At 40.4% G+C, this 23,710-nt stretch overlaps 2 protein-coding genes and 1 long non-coding RNA gene across 3 annotated transcripts; 2 read left to right on the top strand and 1 right to left on the bottom strand.

Annotated features, from left to right (window-relative positions):
- The first annotated feature begins 8 nt into the window (after nucleotides 1-8).
- LOC146504281 (uncharacterized) lies at nucleotides 9-2,984 on the top strand. The gene is made up of 2 exons (XR_014868801.1): nucleotides 9-120; nucleotides 1,425-2,984. It is a non-coding gene; the product is annotated as an uncharacterized LOC146504281 (long non-coding RNA).
- Nucleotides 1,848-23,123, bottom strand: cul3b (cullin 3b). Its single transcript, XM_085131272.1, is given in 18 exon segments — nucleotides 1,848-3,062; nucleotides 3,064-3,093; nucleotides 3,095-3,145; nucleotides 3,437-3,582; nucleotides 5,482-5,668; nucleotides 5,817-5,951; nucleotides 6,238-6,334; nucleotides 6,672-6,796; nucleotides 7,643-7,750; nucleotides 8,598-8,768; nucleotides 9,015-9,191; nucleotides 9,717-9,862; nucleotides 10,251-10,479; nucleotides 10,610-10,724; nucleotides 11,116-11,276; nucleotides 11,439-11,552; nucleotides 13,812-14,009; nucleotides 22,842-23,123. Coding segments are annotated over 18 exon segments (2,304 nt in total). The 5' UTR covers nucleotides 22,905-23,123; the 3' UTR covers nucleotides 1,848-3,011.
- LOC146504283 (E3 SUMO-protein ligase ZBED1-like) lies at nucleotides 16,835-18,278 on the top strand. The gene is made up of 2 exons (XM_085131278.1): nucleotides 16,835-17,567; nucleotides 17,766-18,278. The coding sequence occupies exons 1-2, from the start codon at nucleotides 16,872-16,874 to the stop codon at nucleotides 18,234-18,236; spliced, it is 1,167 nt and encodes a 388-aa protein (XP_084987404.1). The 5' UTR covers nucleotides 16,835-16,871; the 3' UTR covers nucleotides 18,237-18,278.
- Nucleotides 23,124-23,710: the final 587 nt, after the last annotated feature.

A 23,710-nucleotide genomic window follows, 5' to 3' on the forward strand; every position in this document is an offset into this window, starting at 1 on the left:
ATCCAAAGCCGCCTCCTATAATAACAGAGCAGATGGTAAGCTCTAACAAAATGACAAGACAAAGGAGACGGTCCAGACGGCCTGGGCAGATTTAAAAGTGCAGGGGAGGCTCCAAAGACTGTAAGTTAAACACATTGTTTGTTAAGACCTTCTTAAGACCATATGGAGAGCTTTAGAAAGGCACAGTTTGGACAACGTTATCAAACAGTGCGAAGTGAAAAGCAGATAAAACCATCATTCAGTGAAAGACACAAGTTACACCAATATATTCAGAAGAAAACTAAACAAAAACACCAAAGCAGCCCCTGCAATCTTAAAGTGTTAAATGTTGAATAACCAGGCATCGTGACATAATACAAGTATTTAATCAAGAATATTCACTTGATTAATATCACCCTTTACACTAATTTGGGCAGATATCCTAAATAGAAACGTTTCTAAAGCACAAAGTGCTGGAAAAACATTTTTAATATTTATTGTTGAACAGACTGGGGCTCTAATTCGAAGGCCAAGACTTGTGTTTTTGTCATTTACTGTTATTTCATTACTTAGTAGAAGTATTAAGAACATCTTTCAGTACAAAATAATATTATTTAACACCAGTACAAGCCACGGACCTGAAATAACTATACTCTGTTATTTATTAGGGACACCTGTTCAACCGCTCAGATAACAGCCAATCACATGGTATCTGCTTAGTGAATTAAGGCATGTAGACATGGTCAAGACGATCTGCTGAAGTTCAAACTGAGCATCAGAATTAGGAAAAACATTATTTAAGTGACTTTGAATGTGGCACGGCTGTTACTGCCAAACAGGCTGGTCTGAGTATTTCAGAAACTGCTGATCTTCTGGGATTTTCCACACAGAAGTGTCTCTCGGGTTTACAGAGAATGGTCCAAAAAGAGAAAACATCCACTGAGAAGCAGTTCTCTTGGGGAAAATGCCTCGTTAGTGTCAGAGGAAAACGGCCAAACTGCTTTGAGCTGTTTGGAAGGGAACAGTAAGGTAAATGTAAATAGACTGGTTTTTATATACCACTTTTCTACTCTGAGCACTCGAACACCTCAAAGCAGATGGGCTACAGCAGCAGAAGACCACACTGGGATCCAGAGCTGTTGGTCAGAGGAGCCTCCATTTCTGCCTCAACATTTGGATGGTAGGGTCAGAATTTGGTGCAAACATTAAAAGCATGGATCCATTCTGCCCTGTATCAACGCTTCAGGCTGGTGTAATAGTGTAGTGGATATTTTCTTGGCACACTTTGGGCCCCTTAGTACCAACGGAACATTGTTTAAACAGCCTACCCGAGTATTGTTGCTGACCACCACCTTTGTGACCACAGTGCACCCATCTTCTCGGATAAAGCGTATCACAAATGATTTCTTCAACATAAGTTTACTGTACTCAAATTGCCTCCACAGTTGCCAGCCTCAATCCAATAGAGAGCACCTTTGGGATGTGGGATTCATAGGAGATATGGACCAAAATCTCGGAGGAATGTTTCCACCACCTTGTTGAATCTGTGGCATGAAGAATCAAGGTAGTTTTGAAAGAAAAAGTGTTTTGACAGAAAATTATCCAAGCTGGCAAGCAGGGTGTAGCATAGCAAAGTGGCCAATGGCAGCTTCAGCTGAGTATTTTCTTACCAAAAAGTAAAGATAAACAGAAACACGTGAATTGGAAAATACTGTAATAAACAACATCCTCGTGAAGCCTGACAAATTCTTGTTGTGAACACAGAATCTGACTGTGGCTTACCACTGAAATTAAGCCTTACAGATGCATTCCTGAGGCTTGCCAAGGCCTTGGTTGGTCATGCAAAGATGCAGAAAAAAAAGCATCCCTTTCATTTTTTTTTAAATTCTACATTTAATATGATGAAAACAAGGCCCTGTACAATCCACCTTTGCAGTGAGTACAATATTTATTTTACAATTTGTACACATTAGAACATGGTGCTAAACTGGTTCCAGCTGATCAAAATGCAGTCGAGAACGAAAAATAATATCCTCTTTGCACACCTGCACCACCAGGAACCTTCCATTCAGAGAGAAATCTTTTTTTTTTTTAGGGGGGTGGGTGGCCTATCATACAGCAGGCCTTACGTGAAAAATGTGTCATGAGAGTCCAAACACCTTTTATGGAGTTTCATGTGTGTCTTATATTCCCCTGATTGATCCAATAGATAAAAGCATGCTGTGAAGCAACAGCCCTTGATCTCTATAACCACTAGTACAGACCTGGCCAAATGAGAATGGCATTAAATAGTTCAGCTGTGAGGTGGACATGTTTGATAGCAGACATTAAACAACACCCCCCCACCCCCCTAAAAAAAAACAAAAAAAAACAAAAACCCACCCCAGACCTATTTGCAACATAAATTAAGCACTCTTCATGTTTTCTCAAGTACTCAAAATGTATTTCACTGCTGTTGTAAACCAGGTCTGTACCAGTTAACACTCTGTCCTCTTCTTTAAATCTAAAAATCCTCTTGAGAGGAAAAAGGCCTATCTGTCAACCTGTACAGCCATTATTGTGCCACAAAACACAAACAGAACACATTGACATCAACATTTAAAAACAGGGGAGTGAGTTCAAATGTTTTCTCGTTCTCCGTGTGGCCTCTGATGCGCTCGTTGGGTGGCAGCGCGTCGTTAGCCCGCAAACAGGCCCACTAAGTTCTCTCCAAAGGCCACAAGAAACATGGATTTTATACAAAACTAGACTCCCTCATTTCAGTTCTCTCAGCTGAAGAAATCTAATAATGCTAGAAAACTTCACCATCCTTCGCATGATTTTTTTTTTTTTTTTACCCTTTTCTTTTTTTAAACACATTTTTATGGAAGAAATGTTAACCTTCCCAGTGTTTCCCAGAATCAACAATGAAAGCATTTCCAAGTTTGTTCAAACACATAGCAGTCCACCAAAAAAAAAAAAAAAACAGAAAAAAAACAAAGGCCCTCAGCTTCTTTCAACTCGACGCTAGCTTTCATTGATATCTAATTGTTTTATGCTACATAAGTGTACACTTTGCGGTCCTCCGGTGTTCTTGCCAAATTATTCCCTCTCAATGAGTCCTTCAATGCGTTTTCTTGATGACTACAGGACTAGGAAGGAATCGTGCCCGCAACTGCTGTGTGACCTGTGGAGACACATGAAAACACGACTGTTTAATTCACGGCTTCTTCTTTCGTGGCCTTTTTATTTACCAATTTATTATTAACTTTGCTATGCAAGACTTTTATATCAGCTTTTTATGTGAAAGAAGTAAACCACTAGAGCGCACTTGAGGCTCTAACCTCTTGTACATCATATAATGTGCCACTAGGGGACTCACTGACTGGTGCTGTCCACCACAGAACATTATTACAACTATAGTTTTATTTTTGTGCTCTTTACAAGTGGGCTTTAGCTACAGCTTCTGCCGACTGACCTCTGCTACCAGGACATTGTGCTGCATCTTCTTTCTAGACTTCATGATGCGAACGATGGCAGCTTCGATCTCATGCTTCCTGTCGTCGTCCACTTTCTGCCGCGTCTCTTTCCTCTCTGGATCCGACTCCCCCTGTTTAGCAGCCACTGGGTAGTGCACAAAAAACACGGCAGACAATAAATGCAAGAGATCATGATGAAACGTGTCATTTTCTTATGTACATTCAATAGTCACTTTATTAGGTATGCCTTGCTAGTACCGAGTTGGAACCCCCCCTTTGCCTTCTGAGCACCTGTAACTCTTTCCCTCATAAAGGCGACATGTGACCACCTCCCCTCTACCCTTAATGAGGAGTTCTGACACCTTAGTATATAATCAATAAAGATGTGGTTTGATGACCATCAGAACAGTTTCTGGGTTTTTCCAGATTGTCAAAAAATAATATAAAATAGTGTGCAAATACTGATAACAGTGCAAATGTTTGCAATATAAAAAATAAATGAAAAATGTAAACATCTATGTTTAGTGAACTTTGCAGTGTTGCTCTGTGGTGCAGCTACGACACTGTAGCAAAGTTTACACACTATGTCTACTTGATCCACGTCTGACTCCGGGAACCCATAATGTTTCCACACCACTGAAGGGTTTTTTTTACCTCTCTTTACAACCAATGACAGTCACTCTCCTCTCCAAATAACTTCTGCTTAGCTTTCCGAGCTTCCCTCGGGTCCTCTTAATCAGCAGCCCCCAACCCCCGGGCCTCAGACCGGTACCGGTCCGTGAGTCGTTTGGTACCGGGCCGCAAGAGTTGAGGCTCAGGTGTGAAATGTATAGTTTTCAGGGTTTTTATCGGTTTTCAGCGTTATTTTGTTATCGTTTTTATCGTTTACTCGGTTTTCCTTGGTCTTTTCACGTGTGTTATGAATAAATTTTCTTTTTTTCGGTACCGCTGCTCTTAATTGTTGTGACACGTGTTCGAAATGCAGAGAGGTGCGCTCGATTTGCCACACAGAGCAGTGCGAGAGTAAAGCACGAGGGAGGGCTAATAATCGGCTCGGCCATTTTTAATGATCGTTGAAAGCCCAGATCGTAATCGTGATTAAAATTCGATTAATTGAGCAGCCCTACTACCTTCTGCTGCACACCCATTTTGCTCAGGAAACAGGCCTGAAATATGACAGACATCGCTCAGTTCAGAAGAGAGCTTCAAGGATTACTTCTAGCAGGCTTTCAAAGCGTAAAGAGGTAATAGACAAAATCATCAACAGTACTGAGACAGACTGTGGTGTTAGACTTGTGGCGTTTTTGTCTTTCGGTCTTCTTTTGAACTGTAGCGTCAGTTTCCTGTTCTTAGTTGACGGGAGTTTACGTGGTGTGGTCTTCTGCTACTGCAGCACATCTGCTTTAAGGTCGACGTTCACGGATGCTTTACAGCACACATGTAGTGAGTGGCTATTTGAGTTACTGTTGCCTTCCTATCAGCTTGAAGCAGTCTGCACATTCCCCTCTGACATCAATAAGTGATTTTCAGAAATATTCAGAGAGTTTAGGCATGTCTGCATGCCTAAATGGTATTGAGTTACTGCCATGTGATTGGCTCATTATACAATTGCTTTGATGCACAGTCGAATAGGTGTATCTAATGAAGGTGCCATTAAGTTTATATTTACCTGTTCACAAAAATCACCTAAAAGATGACATTAAAATACTGTAATCCACGCATGTTTCCTGCTCTTTACGTGCTACTAGACTTTGAACTTCTTTATCTGACTAAATATTTATTAATTAACTAAGTTTTGTTCTAGTGATATGAAGATACAAGATTAAGGAGGAAAAGTCTTGAAAAGCAAGATAAGCTGTATGTGTAACAAATTTTACTGCCTATTACTAAGCTTTAAGAAAATAAAAGTTCATTTTTTAAGCCTGACACAGTAAAAATCTATACTCACAGTTTACATTCACAGAATAACATCTAGGAAAAATCAAACTAAAGCTGTGAGCTTCAAGAAAAGTGCTTAACTTCATGATTTTTTTTTTTTTCATACCTGTCTGGATTTTGACACGGTGCAGTTTGGAGGTAAACTGGTCGTTAACTGTAAACACATGGCCATTTTCGATCTCCTTGGACTTTGGCTCCTTGGTGAGAACTCTCTGTGTTGGCTTCCCACAGGCCAGAGACTGCAGTGCTCGCACCAGCTCCCTCTCTGGGATGTCCGTCTCCTGCTGGATTTCCTACATAGTGAAGAGTGTCAGGCTGGTGTCAACACAGCACAGAGGCCACAGACTGAAAATACCTTTTCCTGTTTGTCCACTACACATAAAGTCATATGGGGACCAAAATATCCTACTATGTTGGGTACTAAAGAATTAAGTTGTGCACCTCAAAGGTGGACTTCTCTCTGTTGTTGAAAAGCATGAGAATGGTCATCTGGAAGGTGGACACTTGGAGTATGTGCTTTCTAGTATTGGAGCCTGTCACCTGGGCACCACCTACTCCGACCTCTGACCCATCCTCCTGTTCAATTGTTGGGATAAGGCAACATAAAAACATTAGTCAGAATCCATTTTGACAAGATGTCCACAAAACAGCAGATTTCATTTTTACTTTCCATTACTTAAAATTGTTACATTTATTCGCATTTGTTAGTCTGTCATTTGCTTATATTTAAAACACTAAGCTAATTTATAAAACAGAAAATTCACAATAAGTAATGAACGTAAAGCCAGGTCCACTTGTTATTCTAAAATGAAATAAAGGTTGCTGAAATGTACTGAGACTCCCCTTTCCAAGTGGAGCGTACCTTTTTAATTGGCCCGTAGAAGGTGGCATTTAGATCTGCAGAGCCCATATGGTGCTGCAGGGTGAGCTGTCTCCCACTGTGCTTCCCAAGGTAAAACCTGCATGCAGAGGAGAGTCATACCAGATTAACCTACAACAAATGATCAATGCAACTTTGCTTTCTGCAGCAGGACACAGTAGATATTTAGTTTGAAATGCTGTGTCTAGCAAAACATACACGGTAATATTTTCATGAAAGGGACTAACGAAAAAGTAATCTCCATTGTACTACTTCTACTGGTAACAACCCATATAATGGATTTATTGTTCCTGTGGATCACCACGGAGAAACCTTTTAGAAAATCACCAGACTGAAAAGCTAAGCGCTGTTATGAAAGCACTCACATGTAATCAATAAACTACTAAATCTGTGAGTGAAGTGAACAACTAACAAACCTTCTGAAAACTTCAAATGCATGTCGAGGTGAAGGTGGAATATTGCACTTGGGTGTTGCTGATTGCGTTGGCCAGTATCCCGTGGTCAGGACTCTAACAGTGAGATCGACCCCTCCGAGTGACACCTTGAGTTAGGAAAAAACAAAAAAACAAACACATACGATCACCTACAGTGATGCCATAGTGATACCTATGTGGTAATATTGGTAGCATTTAGATTTGGGAGAAAGACATCCTCGCTACTTTTAAGACCTGACTTAAAGCTTTTGTTTTTGATAAAGCTTATAGATGAGGCTGGATCAGGTAACAGTGAATCCTCCCCTAGTTAAACTGTAATAGGCCTAAGCTGCCGGGGGTTGTGTCAGTGTTTCTTCATCACTCTCTCTGTGTTTATACACCACTCTGCATTTAATCATTAGTTATTATTCATCTCTGGCTCTATTCCACAGTGTGTCTTTTGCCTTGTCTCCCACTCCTCAACGCCAACTGGTCACAGGACTTTCCTGGTTCTCCTGGAGATTTCTACCTGTTAAAAGGACGTTTTTACTTCCCACTGTCGCCATTGCTTCCTCATGGGGAGAAATATATTATATATTCATATTTACCTTCCAATATGAAGCACCTTGAGGTGACTGTTACAGTTACTGTGCACACACAAGATCCAGACATGACAAATATCAGACAACACTACTTGGACCATGAATTTAAAAGCAATGTGCATAAATATGAACTCTGATTGGTTACACTATAACCAAATACACCAAATGGAGCTAAAGTCACCCCAGCAATCTGAAAGCACAGCACAAGCCAGAAGCTTATGCACTATGATTTTCCAGGATATGGATAATTAGGTGCCTAATTGTTAATATGTAACTGAGCAGTGCAACAAAGCTCAGTCAATCAAGCAACAATGTCCTGATTACATTTACTAATTAGGCTCTTTATTGTGACAAAAAGTAGATTTTCCTCACCCCAGTCGTCTGTAAATGTTGTCTAAACTCATCCATGGTGGTGTTGGAGATGCTCATATCTCGGAACATGCCCTCCAGTTTAGAGGTGAACTGACAGCCGCACTCGGTCTGTGCAATAAAGACATAAAGAAGGATTAGATTTATAATTGGTAAGCTATTCAAAAGAAAAGGGGACAGCTCAACCTGAAATCAAGTGTAAGAACATAATTCTGGGCTGCAGAACCAGATTTAGAGATATCAGCTATAGAGATATCAGCTTCCTCCTGGCCTCGTCATGCTCAGTGAACCCCCCAAAAACCAAAGCATGTATTTGTCATAATTCTGTATTTGTCATAAGTCTTGTCATAATTGGAGACGCTTCCATCTGCAGGGATAAAGCGGCGGGTGCAGTTTGGTAGAAAAAAATAAATAAAAATACAATTCCAACATAAAACTGCTCACATCAAGGTTTGTGGATATCTTTGAGTAACTGGGTCATGATTTCTGCAAAGAGTCATTTCTGCTGAGTTTTTCCAAATGTTGTTTTTTTTTTTTATGGCCGCTTTGAGCAAAAGAAAGCGAAAGAACATCTGGTTTCTATTATATTCAGGAGAAAGCAGACATTTCTACAGCTTATATCTCCAAAACCAAACAAGTCTTACTGAAAAAATGGATAAAAAAGCACTACAGAGCACCGAAAAAGTGAGTATATTGATTTTGAAGGGAACTGTCTATTTAAAGTAAAGAAACATTTATATAATGATCAAACACAGGCAAGTGGATACAGTCTGAAAACTGTATGTTTCCTTTTACCTAAATATCCACTGAAATGCAAAAACACGGAGAAAAAATAATGTAAAGAAGTGTTCATAACACATCTGAGCACTGTGGCCAGTCTCCAAGCACCCAGGGATCTTTCATTTTATATTCAGCTTACTCCAAAGCCAGAGTTATATCATGCCACATGCCTTCTCACCTTAAGTTTTGAGATCATGTTCTTTTCCGAGTCGTCAGAGACGCTCTTGTTAGTGAGCAGCCTGCGAGCCAGATGCTGCTTGTAGTACCTCTCAAACACATCCTTCTCCTGCATGAAGCGGAAGAGCACCATGGCCTTGTCCAGTATAGACTCCACTTCTTGCTCTGTCAGCTGGATAAAAATAACAGGGTCAGATTATACCCATTAATCAAAAACAGACTTTATGATTTATTTTCCCCAGCACTTTTGAAAACACAAAAGAAAGCAGAAACACAACTTTTTACATGAAAACATTGTGTGGGGTTTTTTCTTTTTGGCATTTTTTGAAGTGAGGTTATAAATTTGAAAGAAGCAGGTCAGTAACATTTGTCATACGTTCTAAAAATAAGAGCATGAATGCATGATTAGTGGGCTCACCCCTTTAACACCCTTCTTCAGTTTGTCATCGATGAAGAGTGAGAGGTATTCAGGCGAGCGGGAGTTCAGGTTAAGGAAGTACTCAAAATCACCAGCAATAGTTTGTTTAAAGAGGCGGTCATTGTTGAAAGACTCCTGGAGGAAGCGGTCAAAACGGGACTTCAGGTCCAGCAAACCCTGCAGGAAGACAGGAAATGCAGCAGCGGCGTGCATTAGAAGGAGCTTAATAAACAGTAGCTACAGCAAAGGAAAGGTGGTCTCATCAGAAAAGGTGAATCTGCAAGTAAGAGCTGATGTGGTAAAAGAAGAGGCCGCTGTTTTCTACCAGAGAGTAAGAAGTGAGTCATTATTTTAACCAAGAACTTCAAAAGGATTTAAAGGCTATAAGATTTTCAAAAGCACTGATGTCTTTCTAGTTGCCAGAAGGACCTCACATGTTAAGTACAGTGCAAAGACTCAGTGTGGATGAGGGTAAAAGACCATCATGGTTTGTGGTAACAAACATGGGAGTGAGAGCAGTTATTCTCTGCTGGGAAGTAATTAAAGTGCATTATGGTCAAGGCTCATCATGCAATGGCATGCTGAAGTCTACTGAGCCAGAGGAAATCCATCTGTGATCTCTTACAAGGTAGCACATTCTCAGTATCATCAGAACAGTCCATCTTCAGCAACATTATGTCGACTGATAACCCAGTGCCGTACCTGAATATAGTCCACAGGGTTTTTCCCTTCTCCTTCCTCTGACACCAGGGCCTTGCCCTGCTCCCGCAGGTATGAGCTCATACACTCACACATGGTCTTCAGCCCATTGGGAACCCTGCTGAACAGCTTGTACATGCATGCCAAATCTGTAGAGAGGTAAGCATGAATACACACATGAGCACACATCAAAAATCCACTTCTGCCAACTGAAAAGGGACTGAGCATCTGAGATCTGCAGAAAAGGAGGAGAAATATACTCTCCAGGCACTACAGTTCCAGTTTGACTGAATCAAATCATCATTGAATTCCTCACATATTACTATTTGTGGCATGAACCAATGGGAACATGATATGACTGTATTACTGAGCCAGTAAAGTATTTCCTGGAAGTGACAGCTTCACGGTTTATTAAAGAGTGTTGGGGATTTTCTATTTCACTGTAACTCGCGTGGATGTCAATTTAAACAATAAATCACTAAAAATATAAACGCTAAAAAGGTGAAGTGGAGCAGCAGGCTGTGACTGAGGGCTTACCATCTGTTTTGCCATTCTTAAGCATATGGACCAGGCCTGAGTTTTCCATTTCTACGATGGTCTTCATGTGTTTGGAGATGAGCTCACGTTCCACCACCTTGACGATGGGCTCCTCTGTGGATTTATCCAGGCAGTGCATTACCCGCTCGATCTCCTCATTAATCCTGGCTTCAACTTTCTTTATGTACACACTGGCACTGTTTTCTGCAAGGAACTTTTGGCTTTCCATCTGAGTGAACAAAGAAACAGTTTATACAAGAGGTTTTAGTTCCTTTAAGAGAAGCCACAAAGAAATATAGACCCAAATTAAAATAAATAAATAAACACATAAACAAGGAAAATGGATTTCTCTCCCAAACCTGGAAAAATTCTGCAGACATTTCTAAAAACGGTGCTTCAAAGTCTTCTTCATACACAGATCTCCCTTCAAGGCCGAGAATCATTAACATTTGGCAGGCATTTCTAATGGCTCCCCTAGAGAAGGAGAAGCAAACAAAATGGTAAGTAATGCAAAACAAAACATAAAAAAAAAAAACTTTTGTGGAAGCTCATTTCACACTCAGTATAACTGCCAACTAACTTTTTACTATTCATCCATTGAAAAACAGTTACAGTCCACAGTGCATGAAATTCAGAATAGTCAATGTTTTTAAAATGCCAGAGGCTCTGAGGCTTTTGCCCACTGGGTGCAAATGCAGCAGATGTATTTGACAGATCTTATATTTCTAATACCAAAGGCATCTGCCATGTCCACCCCTGGTGAGAAATGATGACTTTTCCATTTAAAGATCAAGAACGCAAACTTCATTTTATTTGAAAACTAAAGATAATTTATTAGATAATGCCATTTGTGACTTTTGGCTACCTGTCCACCACCTCTCCCTTCCTCTCCCGGGCAATCATGTCTAGCAGGGTTTGTCGGAGGTGGTCTCTGATGCAACCATAGCGAACCACTTGATCCCTAAATATGATAAGGCCCAGGTTGTAGACGTTCTCCACGCTATTCTGCTGTACGTACACCCGATCCTGTGACACAGACACACAAAAATGTCCCAAACAACATTAGAATGAACTGGAATTAACAGCAGCTGAGCTCAAATGTATATTTAAGCATATAAAATACAGCTGTTATGTGTAAAATATTTATATCTAACGCTCATATGTCTTACTGCATGACTGTATACTCACCATATACATCAGGATGTCTCTAATCATCACCATAGCTGTCTGGTGGTCATTCCAGGCCTGATTTAGGGTCTGGAGGAAGTTATTGTTTAATGAATTGAGAACATCTTCCCGTACCTTTGGACGAGACAGAAACACAGCCTTAGAACTCAAGCAGACACCTGTATTTGTATTTTGTTGCTCGTGCAGCATTTTAATGCGGGCCTTCTTTACTAGTCAGGCACACAACAGCTTGATAACAGTCACACTGCAGTGTGACTCAGCAAAGTAAACTAAATGTCTCAGTGGAGTAAGATTCTTAAGGGCACACTGACCTCTCCTTCCTTCTCCTTCGGAGCAGAGGTAATATATTACGGCCTCTGCTCCTAATGTTACAGGCGACCAAGCTTTATAAATGCACGACTTCTTCTTTTGCACATCCAGATCAAAAGTCAGAAGCAAAACCATAAATCTAAACGTGCACTATCCAAAGTCATGGCTTGCTTAAAAAAATCAACAACAAAAAACAAACAAACAATGTACCCCATATTATATTCATCTGTTTTGCCACTTTGTAATGCTGCTTTCCCATCATATCAAATATTACATATATTACAAATCAAAGTGTGTGTGTGTTTATAAATGCTTTATTTTAACTTTAACTTTCTTAAACACCAGCTGTAATTAAAGTATGCCTTAAGTTATCAATTTCTGGCCTACATTAAAGAGCCAGAAGACTGCATATGGTCTCATCTAAACTTCAGATCTTAACAGATTAACATTTGAAATAAATAAATAGATAACCCACAAAAATGACCTTAAAAGCCAGAAGTGATTGTAGAAAATAAACATCTGAGACCGAATAGACATGCTCGATTGGACTTAAAGCTTATTTTCATCCCTTGTCTAGACAACGATGAATCACTGCTGAAAAAATACACATCTCCAAATCCTTCTCTCAATAATTCATAATAACATTAACTATTAGGCCCAAAACAATATATAACCCCCCCTCCCCGCAAAAAAACTAAACAAAGGCACTTCTGACTGAACCTCTCGACTGTCTTCCAAACTTAAGCTGAGTTGAGACGATGCTGCGTTCGTACCATTACAACTGTTTCTTTCAAAGCGATGCCTTTACCATTATAAGACAATAAAAACACACTCAGCTGTCAGAGAACTCGTCTTTGATCCATTACTTGTTGACATTTCCTGACTGCTCATTTACTAAGCCTGCCAAGCTGAGAATGTGCATTTAATTAAGCTGTAAAACCATCTGGCTGTTATTCAATAACATCGTGCTTAAATACTGCTCATTGTGTGTCTGCTCACTGTAAGCTGCAAAGAAGCATTTGCGACAGATCTCATGGACAGGCATAATTTGTCACTAATTATACATGCTACAAAAATACAAGCGACAGCTTAGGAACAATTATGCTTTCTCTAACTTATTAGAAGGAGTTTTAAGAAGGAATAAATCTCAGATAGCCCTCTTTTCTCCCACTTTTGTTTTTAAAAACAAGCTGCTTAGGATAATCTACTTCACTAACATTTTATTTTCAGTGGTAAAACAAACCAATTACATGTCCGATTTGAGAAAATGACTCCATCATCAAAAGCATCCTAAAGCTCTTCTATAACGCACAGGACAACGCCTGTTTTATGAAGGGCTTTCAGACAGATGTGCCTTCTCTCACACCAGAATAAAACACCACTGAAGCCCCCCATCCTCAAACCTGGGCTCTTCCTTGCCTTCCAGCCACAGGAATGAGGCATCTGCTAAAAAAAAAAAAAAGGGGGGCATGAGTAAAGGGTTTTACAAATCTACCACAAGACTTAAGTAACAGCCTGTGAATTTATATTCTCAATCTTTCTGCTTATGTGCCTTTACAAGGCTGCTCATGAATGCAACCGGCTCATATTTTCTGGTTTTGCTTTTGTTGTTCAGTATGGCATGCAAGCCAAGCAGGGGAAAAAAGAAAAAAAGAAATCATAATATGAATCTAATAAGTTTCTGTTTAGCACCAATCAGACTTTCAAGCATTTGAGTGAAATTCAGCCCTGACATTCGAACAACAGGCCTCATTAAAATCAGATTTTAATATAATTGTGTTAACTGGAGGAAACTATTCACAGGCCAGGTTAGGTTATTCTTTTGTGGAACAAACCGTCGCCAAAGAGCAACTACAGCTTCGATCTTTCTTTATGTAGATCAAATCCAGTCTACTTTAAATACCAGCACAGTATTGTGTAATACATACTAGCCCACCATACATGTGCTGCATGTATTACACACAGGAATGACAGACAGCTCAAATGAACTCTAAATATTTTAGTCAATCTGTCATCACTTGACTTCCAGCAACTGTTTTAGGCTGTGATCTCTGATGGCCTTACTTTGTTGATAAGGTGTTCGGTAACAACTTCACGCAGGCCGGTGTACAGCTTCTCTCCATGTTTATGAAGCACCATTGTGTAGGCGTTCCTATAAAGTTCCTCAAAACTCAGGCCGCTGTTGTTCTTCCTCTGAATTTCCTGGATGGCATTCTTCAGAAGGTCCCATATGTTGTTGACGTACTTCTCGTCCATCGTCATCTGCAAGAAGTAACAAGTAATGGGTTTCAACAGGACTATAACCAGTGATTAGTTGTGTCAACATGAAGAATCTGTGCATGAGAACATGTGCATACCACATCATGTTCTAGAAGATCAGTACATTTTGCTAGTAAGGGAGCTAAGACTCCATTCACACAGGCCTAGAAAGTGGTTGGTGACTGTCTGGTAACCACTGGTTGCCAGGGAAAAATGAATATTACCCAATTGGCTGTGAATGGTTGTTGGAGGTTGCCAGCTGTTGCTAGGAGAAACTGACTGCAAAGAGGTATCGCGTCTTTACCCAAAAAACCCTTGTGAATGCTTTGCTTCCCAGCAGGTTGCCACTTTGCTCATAGTTTGCATGTAAAATGGCAACTTGTCTGCAAACACTGGCCAACTTTTTTCTTTTTTTCCCCCGTCCTGTTTGGCAGTGTAGCAATCAGAATTGTTGTCTGAAGGCCAAAAAGTGACAAACAGATTTAATTTCACAAGTGAAGCATTGCAGCATTTGTTGTAATTGTCCACTTGATACTCATATTTTATTAGACCTTTATTAGGGTTTTTTGATTTTGGATTATCACAACCATAATGGACAAGACCGGGTGACCGAAAAGAAAAAGAAAAAAGTGAAGTCGGGGTGAAAGTTGACAGAAAGAGAGGGAGAGAAGAAGAGGGACAGAGAGAGAAAGGGAGAGAGCTAAATCAACACCTGTTGAGGGAGGAAAAAAAAACAGCAGAGAAACCACAGCAACAACCAACATATACATAAATAACAATGACAGTCACCCAGCAGACACAGTACAGAGACCCCAGGGGGTTGCAGTGACAAGCCTGGAGGCTCTGTCTGCTAAGCCAGAGCAGACCGAGCTGCGTGGCCAGAGACCCGAGACCCAACAGCACCCTACCCCCCAGTAAGGGCCCAACAGAGCCAGGGGCCCCAGTGTGTGTGTGTGTGTGGGTGGGGCCCACACCTGAGATGTTCTAAGAGAGAGAAGACAATGTTATCATCTAGGTCACCCAACAAGCAAACTGAAGGGGAGGCTGGAATGTTACACTTCAGAACCTTTGATAAGACTTCACATATCTGGAACCAAAACCTCTGAACAGGTGGACAGAACCAGCAAGCATGGATGTAATTGTCAGGTGTATTGCCTTGACAGTGCAAACAGGTGTTAGATGATGCAAACCGATCCTGAACATCTATTGATCTGTATAGTGCACTTTATGAAGGATTTTCAATTATATTAATTGTAGATTGGGGTTTCTAGTTATTTTAGACATATCTGAGACCAAACGCTGTGATCAAAGCTGACTGATAGGTCGACCTCCCATTTAACAATAGAAAGGGATATCTACTTGGAGAGCGTAATGTATATTTGGAGGTTTTGAAATGAAGGAATTGCAATTGTTTGTAATTTGACTTGATTAGGCTTAAAATTCTTTTTTACTTTGGATTTAATTTGCTGCTTATGAAATCTATAGATTTAATTTGTATTCTAAAAATGTATTCTTGTTAAATACTGTAAAACTAATCTGTCAAATGAAATAAAGTTTCCTTTGAATATATGTTCCAAGTATTTCTTTCATACAACTCAATCTAGGAAGTATTATCCATCCATTCTCTTCCGCTTATCCTTGTCAGGGTCACGGGGGTCTGGAGCCTATCCGATCCCTTAGGGTGAGAGGCAGGGTGCAGTCAGTCTGTCACAAATAGAGCCATCCGCAGTCACATTCACACCTAATTTAATTACCAACCTAAACCCACTAACTGCATGTCTTTGTACTGTGGGAGGAAGCTGGAGTACCCGGAGAGAACCCACACAAACACAGGGAGAGCATGGAAACTCCACACAGAAAGACCCTGGCCTAATGGTGGAATTGAAGTCAGGACCTTCTTGCTGTGGCAACAGTGCTGACCAATAGAGGTGGGGGAAAAAATCGATACTGCGTAGTATCGCGATATTTTGTTTGCCAATAATGTATCGATACAGGGACAGCAGACATCGATATTTTGTTCCAAAAACTTCCAGTCCACCAGATGGTGCGGTTGAGCTTTTTCTTTAGTGAGGTCAGCAGAGGTTAGGTGAGCACATGGGAAAATTGATCAAACAAAGATGGAGGAAGAGAAAGAGATCAGGAAAGCGCAATCTGCGTTTAAATCACACGTCTGGGAGTACTTTTGATTTTTTAACAAGGATGGAACAAATGAGATGGATATGACACACGGGATTTGCAAGGTGTGTCGTATGAAAATAAAGTACTCTGGGAATACTACGAACATGAGGGCCCATCTTACACGGCACCATCCAAAAATAGCATTAACCGCAGACGGGAAAGCTAGCTCTAAATCAGCTCCACTGAAAGATCAACCAACGCTGGACACTCTTAGCTTAGCAAAGCTATCTCCCAATTCAGAGCGAGCTAAGAAAATAACACAATCTATCACGTACTTCATCTGCAAAGACCTGCGTCCTTACAACATTGTGGAAAACGAGGGCTTTTCTTACATGATCAAGATGCTGGAACCCAGGTATGTGATACCATCACGACGTTTTTTTCGCGGACACAGCCGTACCCAATCTCTACATAGATGTGAAGCGTAAAGTTGAGGAAAGTTTGAGCACAGCAGAAAGGGTTGCATTAACTTGCGACGCATGGACCTCGCGGGCTGTGGATTCATATGTGACTATAACAGCTCATTATCTCACAGCGGACTGGCAACTGCTGTCTTATGTTCTCCAAACTCGAACATTACATGAAAGTCACACCGGAGCGAACATTGCAAATCTCCTGCAAAATGCAGCACAGGAATGGGGGATTGCCGACAAACATCTGGTGGTTGTCACTGACAATGCTTCTAATATGACAATTGCCACTCAGCTAGCGGGATACCTGCATGTGAAGTGTTTCGCCCATACGCTCAATCTGGCATCACAACAAGCCTTAAACCTGCCTGCAGTAGCCAGGGTCTTGGGGAGAGTGCGGTGCATAACTGGGTTTTTCAATAGAAGCACAGTGGCAAACCACGCTCTGGAGCAAAAACAGAAAATGTTACAGCTCCCGACTCACAAGCTCAAGACCGACGTCTGCACGAGATGGAACAGTGCTTATGACATGCTCCAGCGTTTCCTTGAACAACAACCTGCGATTTGTGCAGCGCTGCTGTCTCCTGAAGTCAGAAAGAGTAGCACAGATATCTTTACTCTAAATGAGACGGATATTGGGAACACTGAAGAAATTGTCCGGGCCTTGAAGTCAATGCAAGTTGCGACTACTGTGATGTCTGAGGAAAAGAATCCTACTCTGTCTCTCGTAGCACCACTGCTAGCACAGCTGTTGCACGACACCCAAGACAACATTGGTGACACAGCGCTGGTCAGAAACATCAAGCAAAGTATCAGTCAAGACCTTAAGAAGAGATATGCCAGCACAGTCGAGAGGAACACCCTCTACACAGCATCAGCTCTCACCCCACGCTTTAAAACCCTGCCGTCCCTGTCACTGGAGGAAAGACAGGAAACCTATGCCAGAGTGGTTGCTGAGGCTATAACCCTTCAGGTAAGCAAACATTCTGGTGTTATAATTTAAATAACTTACTTACAATATTAGTAGATCGGTGATATTTTTGTCATATTGGTAATATTCTATTTAACAATTAAATACATTAATTATAATTTGCTAACATATTACTGCATACTAAAAGATATAAAATATTTATTTTCTCCCTCTCTCTGTATGTGTGTGGGTTTTCTACAGGAAGAAAAGAGGCAGCAGCCCATCTGTGAGCCAGAAGCCCATGAACATCATGAGAAACCTGACGAGACTGAACAAAATCCCAGACCCCCTCTCATACCAGCCAAGATGAGGAAGTCTTGTGGGTTAACAGACTTGCTTGGTCAGACTTATGGTGATGTTGGAGCCCCACCAAAATCATTATCTGCCACAGCTGAGGAGGAGGTGAAAAAATACCAGGAGGTCACGTCACTGGCACTCACAGAAGACCCACTAAGCTGGTGGAAATCCCATGAGGAAGTCTATCCTTTCCTAGCCACTCTGGCAAAAAGATACCTTTGTATCCCAGGTACTAGTGTCTCGGCTGAAAGAGTCTTCTCAACCGCTGGAGACATCGTCACAGCAAAACGGAGCACTCTGACTTCAGAGCATGTTGATCAGCTCCTTTTTCTGAGCAAGAATGCTGACATTGCTTCACTGTCCAATTGTGTTTAACTTTTTAGGGCAGCAACAAACAGGACAGTTTACTTATTTTAATTTAAGAAATGTTTTATTTAAATTTAAAACTTTTTTATTTAATGTAAAATTATATTTTGTTTTAAGCTATAATTGTACCAGATACTTACGTTCAGTTAAGTTGGTTACTAGACTGTTATAAGAACCGTTCACTTTGTCCTTCGTCAGCAATAAAACTGACATGAGAGAAAGACTGAGTGTGAGACTTTATTATTAGATAAAATGAATATTGATAAAGTTTACCTTTATGTTTACCTTTATGGACAAATTCTGCAGTAGAAAAAATATTTGATAAATCACAAAATATCGTATTGCAATACTCAGAATATTGCAAAAATATATATATAAAAAAATCGCAATAATATCGTATCGTGAGTTAAGTATCATGATAATATCGTATCGTGGGGTGTATGGTGATTCCCACCTCTACTGACCAATGTGCCACCCCTTGGAAGTATCATATTATTGTTTTCTAGGATGTCACGGTTATTCCAGATGGGTTTATGTTTACATGGAATTAGTGAAGACTCAGTCATTTTTAGAAATTCCCACCATGCTGTCAGAAAGGAGCTGATATTGATGCTTGAGCTAATGAACTGTAGGTCCGAAATCTCTATATTACTGCATAGTGCCTGTTCTACGTCTAGCCACAGCTCATCTAAGAGGGTATGTTTTAACCATCTTGAGATGTACTGTAGGCCTGTTGGCCAATAAGCAGTGGTCCCAACTACTTGCTAGACAGTAGCTGAAGTTGAAAAAGTACAATTCAATCCAGAAACAGAAGATGTTTATCCTCAAAGTAAATAATGTGCCTTATGCTGAAACCAACGTGTTTTAAAAGGCATAACTATTAGTTAAAGTGGACGTCCTCCATTTCTGATTTGCATCACAGTTTTTCCAAGTTTCACTCCCACTAGCTGGTTAGAGAGGCTACGTTCACACTGCAGGTCTTAATGCTCTATTCCCATTTTTTGATCAAATCAGATTTTTTTGTCTGCTTGTTCACACTACAAATAAAATGTGACAGCAAACGCGCTCTAGTGTAAACCCTCAAAGAGGCCCGCAGGCGCAAAAGAAGACGTCACACACAACGCGCTCTGTTTAGACCCAGACCAAACAGTATTGTTTGACTGATGGCCTTAATATGAAGACTTGTTTTGGACTTTACGTTTCCCAATTTTGCTTTAAGTTATAAAGTTATTTTGTTATTTACATATGGCCTAATAATTATCCTTATTGCTGTTTTAGAGAGGAGCGGTGCTTCAAACGAAGTCAGAATCTGCAGATTATACAGTACAAATAAAATGTTCACGTTTCTCCAACGCTGTCTTCCCAACAGTTTCACTAACATCTACACTGGATGGCCAGGAAGCGTTCACGATGTCTTCTCTGGCGCTGATAATTGGCGTCTGTCTTGTGTCAGTGACGTAAAAGACAAATTTAATGCGAGATGACCATTCAAACAGCAGTCGCTTTCTAAAACATCAGGTATGTATCAGATTCAGTACCATATACGAAAGTGACCCAGGTCGGATTTGAAAACATCGGATTTCTGCTGTTCACACGGTCATACCATGATCGGATATGGGTCGCATAGGGTCAAAAAAGCCGGATTTGATGCGCTTTCGCCTGCAGTGTGAACGTAGCCTTAGTTACCAAGTGTTTGCAGACAAGTCGGTGCCTCCCATGCAAATTACTCGCAACCGTGGCAATCTGCCATTGACAGAGAGCATTCTCCCCTAGGCCTGCATGACTGAGGCCTCATGTAGCATGGCAAAATGAACAACAGAGAATCAACTGTTCAAATCACATATAGATATTAAGAACATTTTGTTGATACTGATGTCCAAATTAATTATTTGATAACTCCTTATCTATTTTCTGTGCATTAAAAAAAAAAAAGGCTTTCATTATCTCTGAGTCAACGCACAGAGTAGGAAAAAGACTGACATGTGACTCATGTGTCACTGCCACAAGGCTGACGTCACTGTTTTGATATGTTCAACTGCAACAATTAGGATTTCATAAGCTTAGATTGAAATGACACTTTATTGTGGACACACACAGATGTGTTTATGTCCACCCCCATCCCAAAATTTTCTTTTCCGTGGATTCCACCTTCATTGTTGGTGCCCTGCACAGCAAACTGGAGGGCCTGCAAATGTCTGCTCGGAGCCTTGTGTTTATCCTGACCAAATGAAGTCATTTGAACACAAGCAGGTCCTTTCTTACTCACAGATGTGTAATGTATATAATACCTGTATTAGTGGCATACGGATCTGGTCTGATGGATGATTAGCACTGGTAGTCACGTGGAACTGGCTCATGCTTCCAATCTCTATTCACGCCTATTATTCCAACAAGCTATGTTTATATTTGAATTGTTTGTGACTTGGTTGTGCTTTAACTACTAACATGAAAGTGGCTGTTTTCACATGTTTTTCTGCCAGCTCTGTTATTCTCCGTGTGTTTAAAGGAGGGAAAATAAGGTGACTACAAATGACAGCATTTGAGATAATTAAACAGAGATGAAACTGAGATTTAAAAAACTAAAACATTAAATAAAATACTTTGGCTCAGTGGTGATGCAGAATACATTTTGCAAAGTGTCAATCCTCAATCTTTGATTTCTTTTTTACTTCATTATTGAGTATAAGACACTAACAGAGCTTATTACTCCTCCAGAAAACTCTCTCATTAATAAATTTGCTCAGATCTGCAAATATTAAGATGATCATTTCTTCCCTACTGTGTACACTGCCTATAAAAAAAAAACTTCAATCATAGGATAAATCTGCTTATTATAGCAAACTGCTCAGACTAGTAAGAAAACTGCAAGAGTAAAAAAGGATGCCTCTAAATAAAAAAAAATAAATAAAAGAATAAAAGACCCTAACATGAGGTACATTAAAAGCTCGAGGACGTGCTGCTCCCATTCCAACTGATTTAGAAACCATCACATTCCTGTAGCAACGATGAACACTAATGACTAAGCAGTTTTCATTCTTTTGAACACTGTGTTGTGGGTTAAAACACCTCTCAGTTTCCTTAGAATCCTAACCTGGTATACTGATAAGGAAGTTGGAACAATTTTATTAGGTTAAAACCTTTCTCTCTCTCTTTCTTACTTAAACCCAAATTAACCAACCAAAATGATTTGCATAGTGAGAAAGCAGATATCACAAAGGGTAAAGGTGAGGTATCTACCATGTCCTCTGAAAATTTGGCTCTGCCAAAACAATCTCATAGGCTGCTTTAAGTACTTGCATAAGCACTATGTGGAAAATGTAAAGTGAAAGAATGCAGGTCAGTGTCTATACACTAATATTAGGGTTAGTCATTGCATACACCAAGCAATTAATATTAAATATTTACGCATACATGGGCGTGGGTTTCAGTGCTTCTGAAGCTACCAGCCCCAGCTCTTATATTTATTTTTTTTAAGGTTTCAGGTGTTATTTTAAACCAGGAGGAAAGGGTGTTTTTTTTTTTACGTTACAAGGCACTACAGATAGGATAAATAACCGTAAAGCAAAGACCTAGTTTAGCCCAGCTGTAAAGCATCATGATAACAAGAAATCTATAATCCAGTCTATAATTAAAATCTTTAAACTTACTCTAGACTCTTTGTGGGATTCCTAATTGCCAAAGACACGTTATCCAAAAGCAGAAAACATAACACATGCCACCCCTGTGCTGCTAGTCAGCAGGCAAGCCCAAACACATGCACATCACGACGCTGGTTTGACAGCAGCTCTGACAGTTATCCTATCAAGACTGGGCCACGATCAGCGGGCCCATAGGCATATATGAAGGTGGCACTGAAGTAAAACTTCGTCACTAAGATCCATTAGCTACATGGATACTGTTGCTACGCTCTCATCAAGCCTTTACAGACAGGCTAATGCTTTATGAAAATTTAGGTCAGTTCAGAAAATAGATAATTCAGTGTCTCGCAGACAAAGGGAGTGCCATGTGAGCGAAGAATCGATTCCAACACCAAAACAGGTCCACAAAATCCACACAGGCATTAATTCAGAACCAAGAACTGGGTTAGCTCATTTTGGTTTTCATTAGCATCATGTAAAGCGGCCGTAACGCCGCTGAGGCTAAAGTACAGACCTCTGTCTGCACAAACGTCCGTTACATTTAGTGCTCAGTCATAAAGACATTATGCGTTTATATATATACATATATATACACACATAGACACATTTTAGAAAATGAGCAAAAATAAAATCAGTCAAAACAACAAGTGTCAAGACCCATGGCTAACGTTAGCATCGGCTATTTGGCTGATCATATCGGCTAGCTAATGCCTGGGAAGTTGTAAGACAGTTAAGCGACAGGGAAAATAAAAGTGATTTATAAAACTTATCACCGAGCTGGTATTATAAATGAGTTTCCATCTAACAGACCGACCAAGAGTGTGGAAGACTGGATATCTGACGGCTACACTTTGTTTACGGATAGTCAAGTCACCTCAGCTGGTTAGCCTATTAGCATTTAGCCCTTAGCGCAGACCACGGTAATCGAGTCCGCGACCGTCGGACGAGCAAAGCCCCTACTGCGGCGTGCACTTACAGGAAAGGCCCGTATCCTCATTTTGGTGTCCTTCTTGGTGCCGCCTTTGCTGAGATTGGACATGGTTGCCTCGTCCGTGGGCTCCGTATTCACATGAAAGTGTTGTCCAGGGAGGACTGGGCCGACTACTGGTTTATGGAGCAGCCGACGAGCTTTCACCCGACCTCGTAGCTCCGGGTCCCGGCACCACAAGTTTATTGTTGACTGCCAAACACCAAATCCGACAGTTCTTCATACAGCAATGGCGGACTACCTGCAGTTCTCATTGCGCAGAGCTCACGCACTTCAAATCACGCGATGATTCAATTAGTACGAGCGTTTTCTCAACTTTGCTTTGTTTTGAGCTCGTAAATTGCTGATTTTTAATTTTAGAGCATGCATTTAACTGCTACACAGTACTACTGTAGTTTGTTTACTCTACTTTACCAGTGTGATACTAGAGTGAAGTACAGGCGCAGTAATAAAGTAATAAATAATTTTCAGCCACTGTAATTGTTTTGCTTGACATTGTATACATAAAATAGATCACTTTATGAAATAGTATGTATTGTTGAAGATACATATAAGTATATATCACGGACACTGCGCTATCAAAGGGGCTAATAGACATGAGTTAAGTAGGCCTCTTTTAGGCCTACTTAACTACCTGTTCCCAAATGTCAATAATTTGCTGTTAAAATTATTTTGTTAATATTTATTTATTTAATTAATTAGTTTTATTAGGTTTGTGATGCTTTGTAAGATGTGACAGATGCATTTGTGCTGTGATCTGAAGTCTGCAGTAGCTGCAAGGGTCTTTCCTGGACCTCTAAGTCTAAGACTCGCCTGTCTCATATTCATGAAAGGTGACCTATGATGTTCTTTCCTTA

Source organism: Neolamprologus multifasciatus, chromosome 14, assembly GCF_963576455.1.
Source record: "Neolamprologus multifasciatus chromosome 14, fNeoMul1.2, whole genome shotgun sequence".
NCBI lineage: Eukaryota > Metazoa > Chordata > Actinopteri > Cichliformes > Cichlidae > Neolamprologus > Neolamprologus multifasciatus.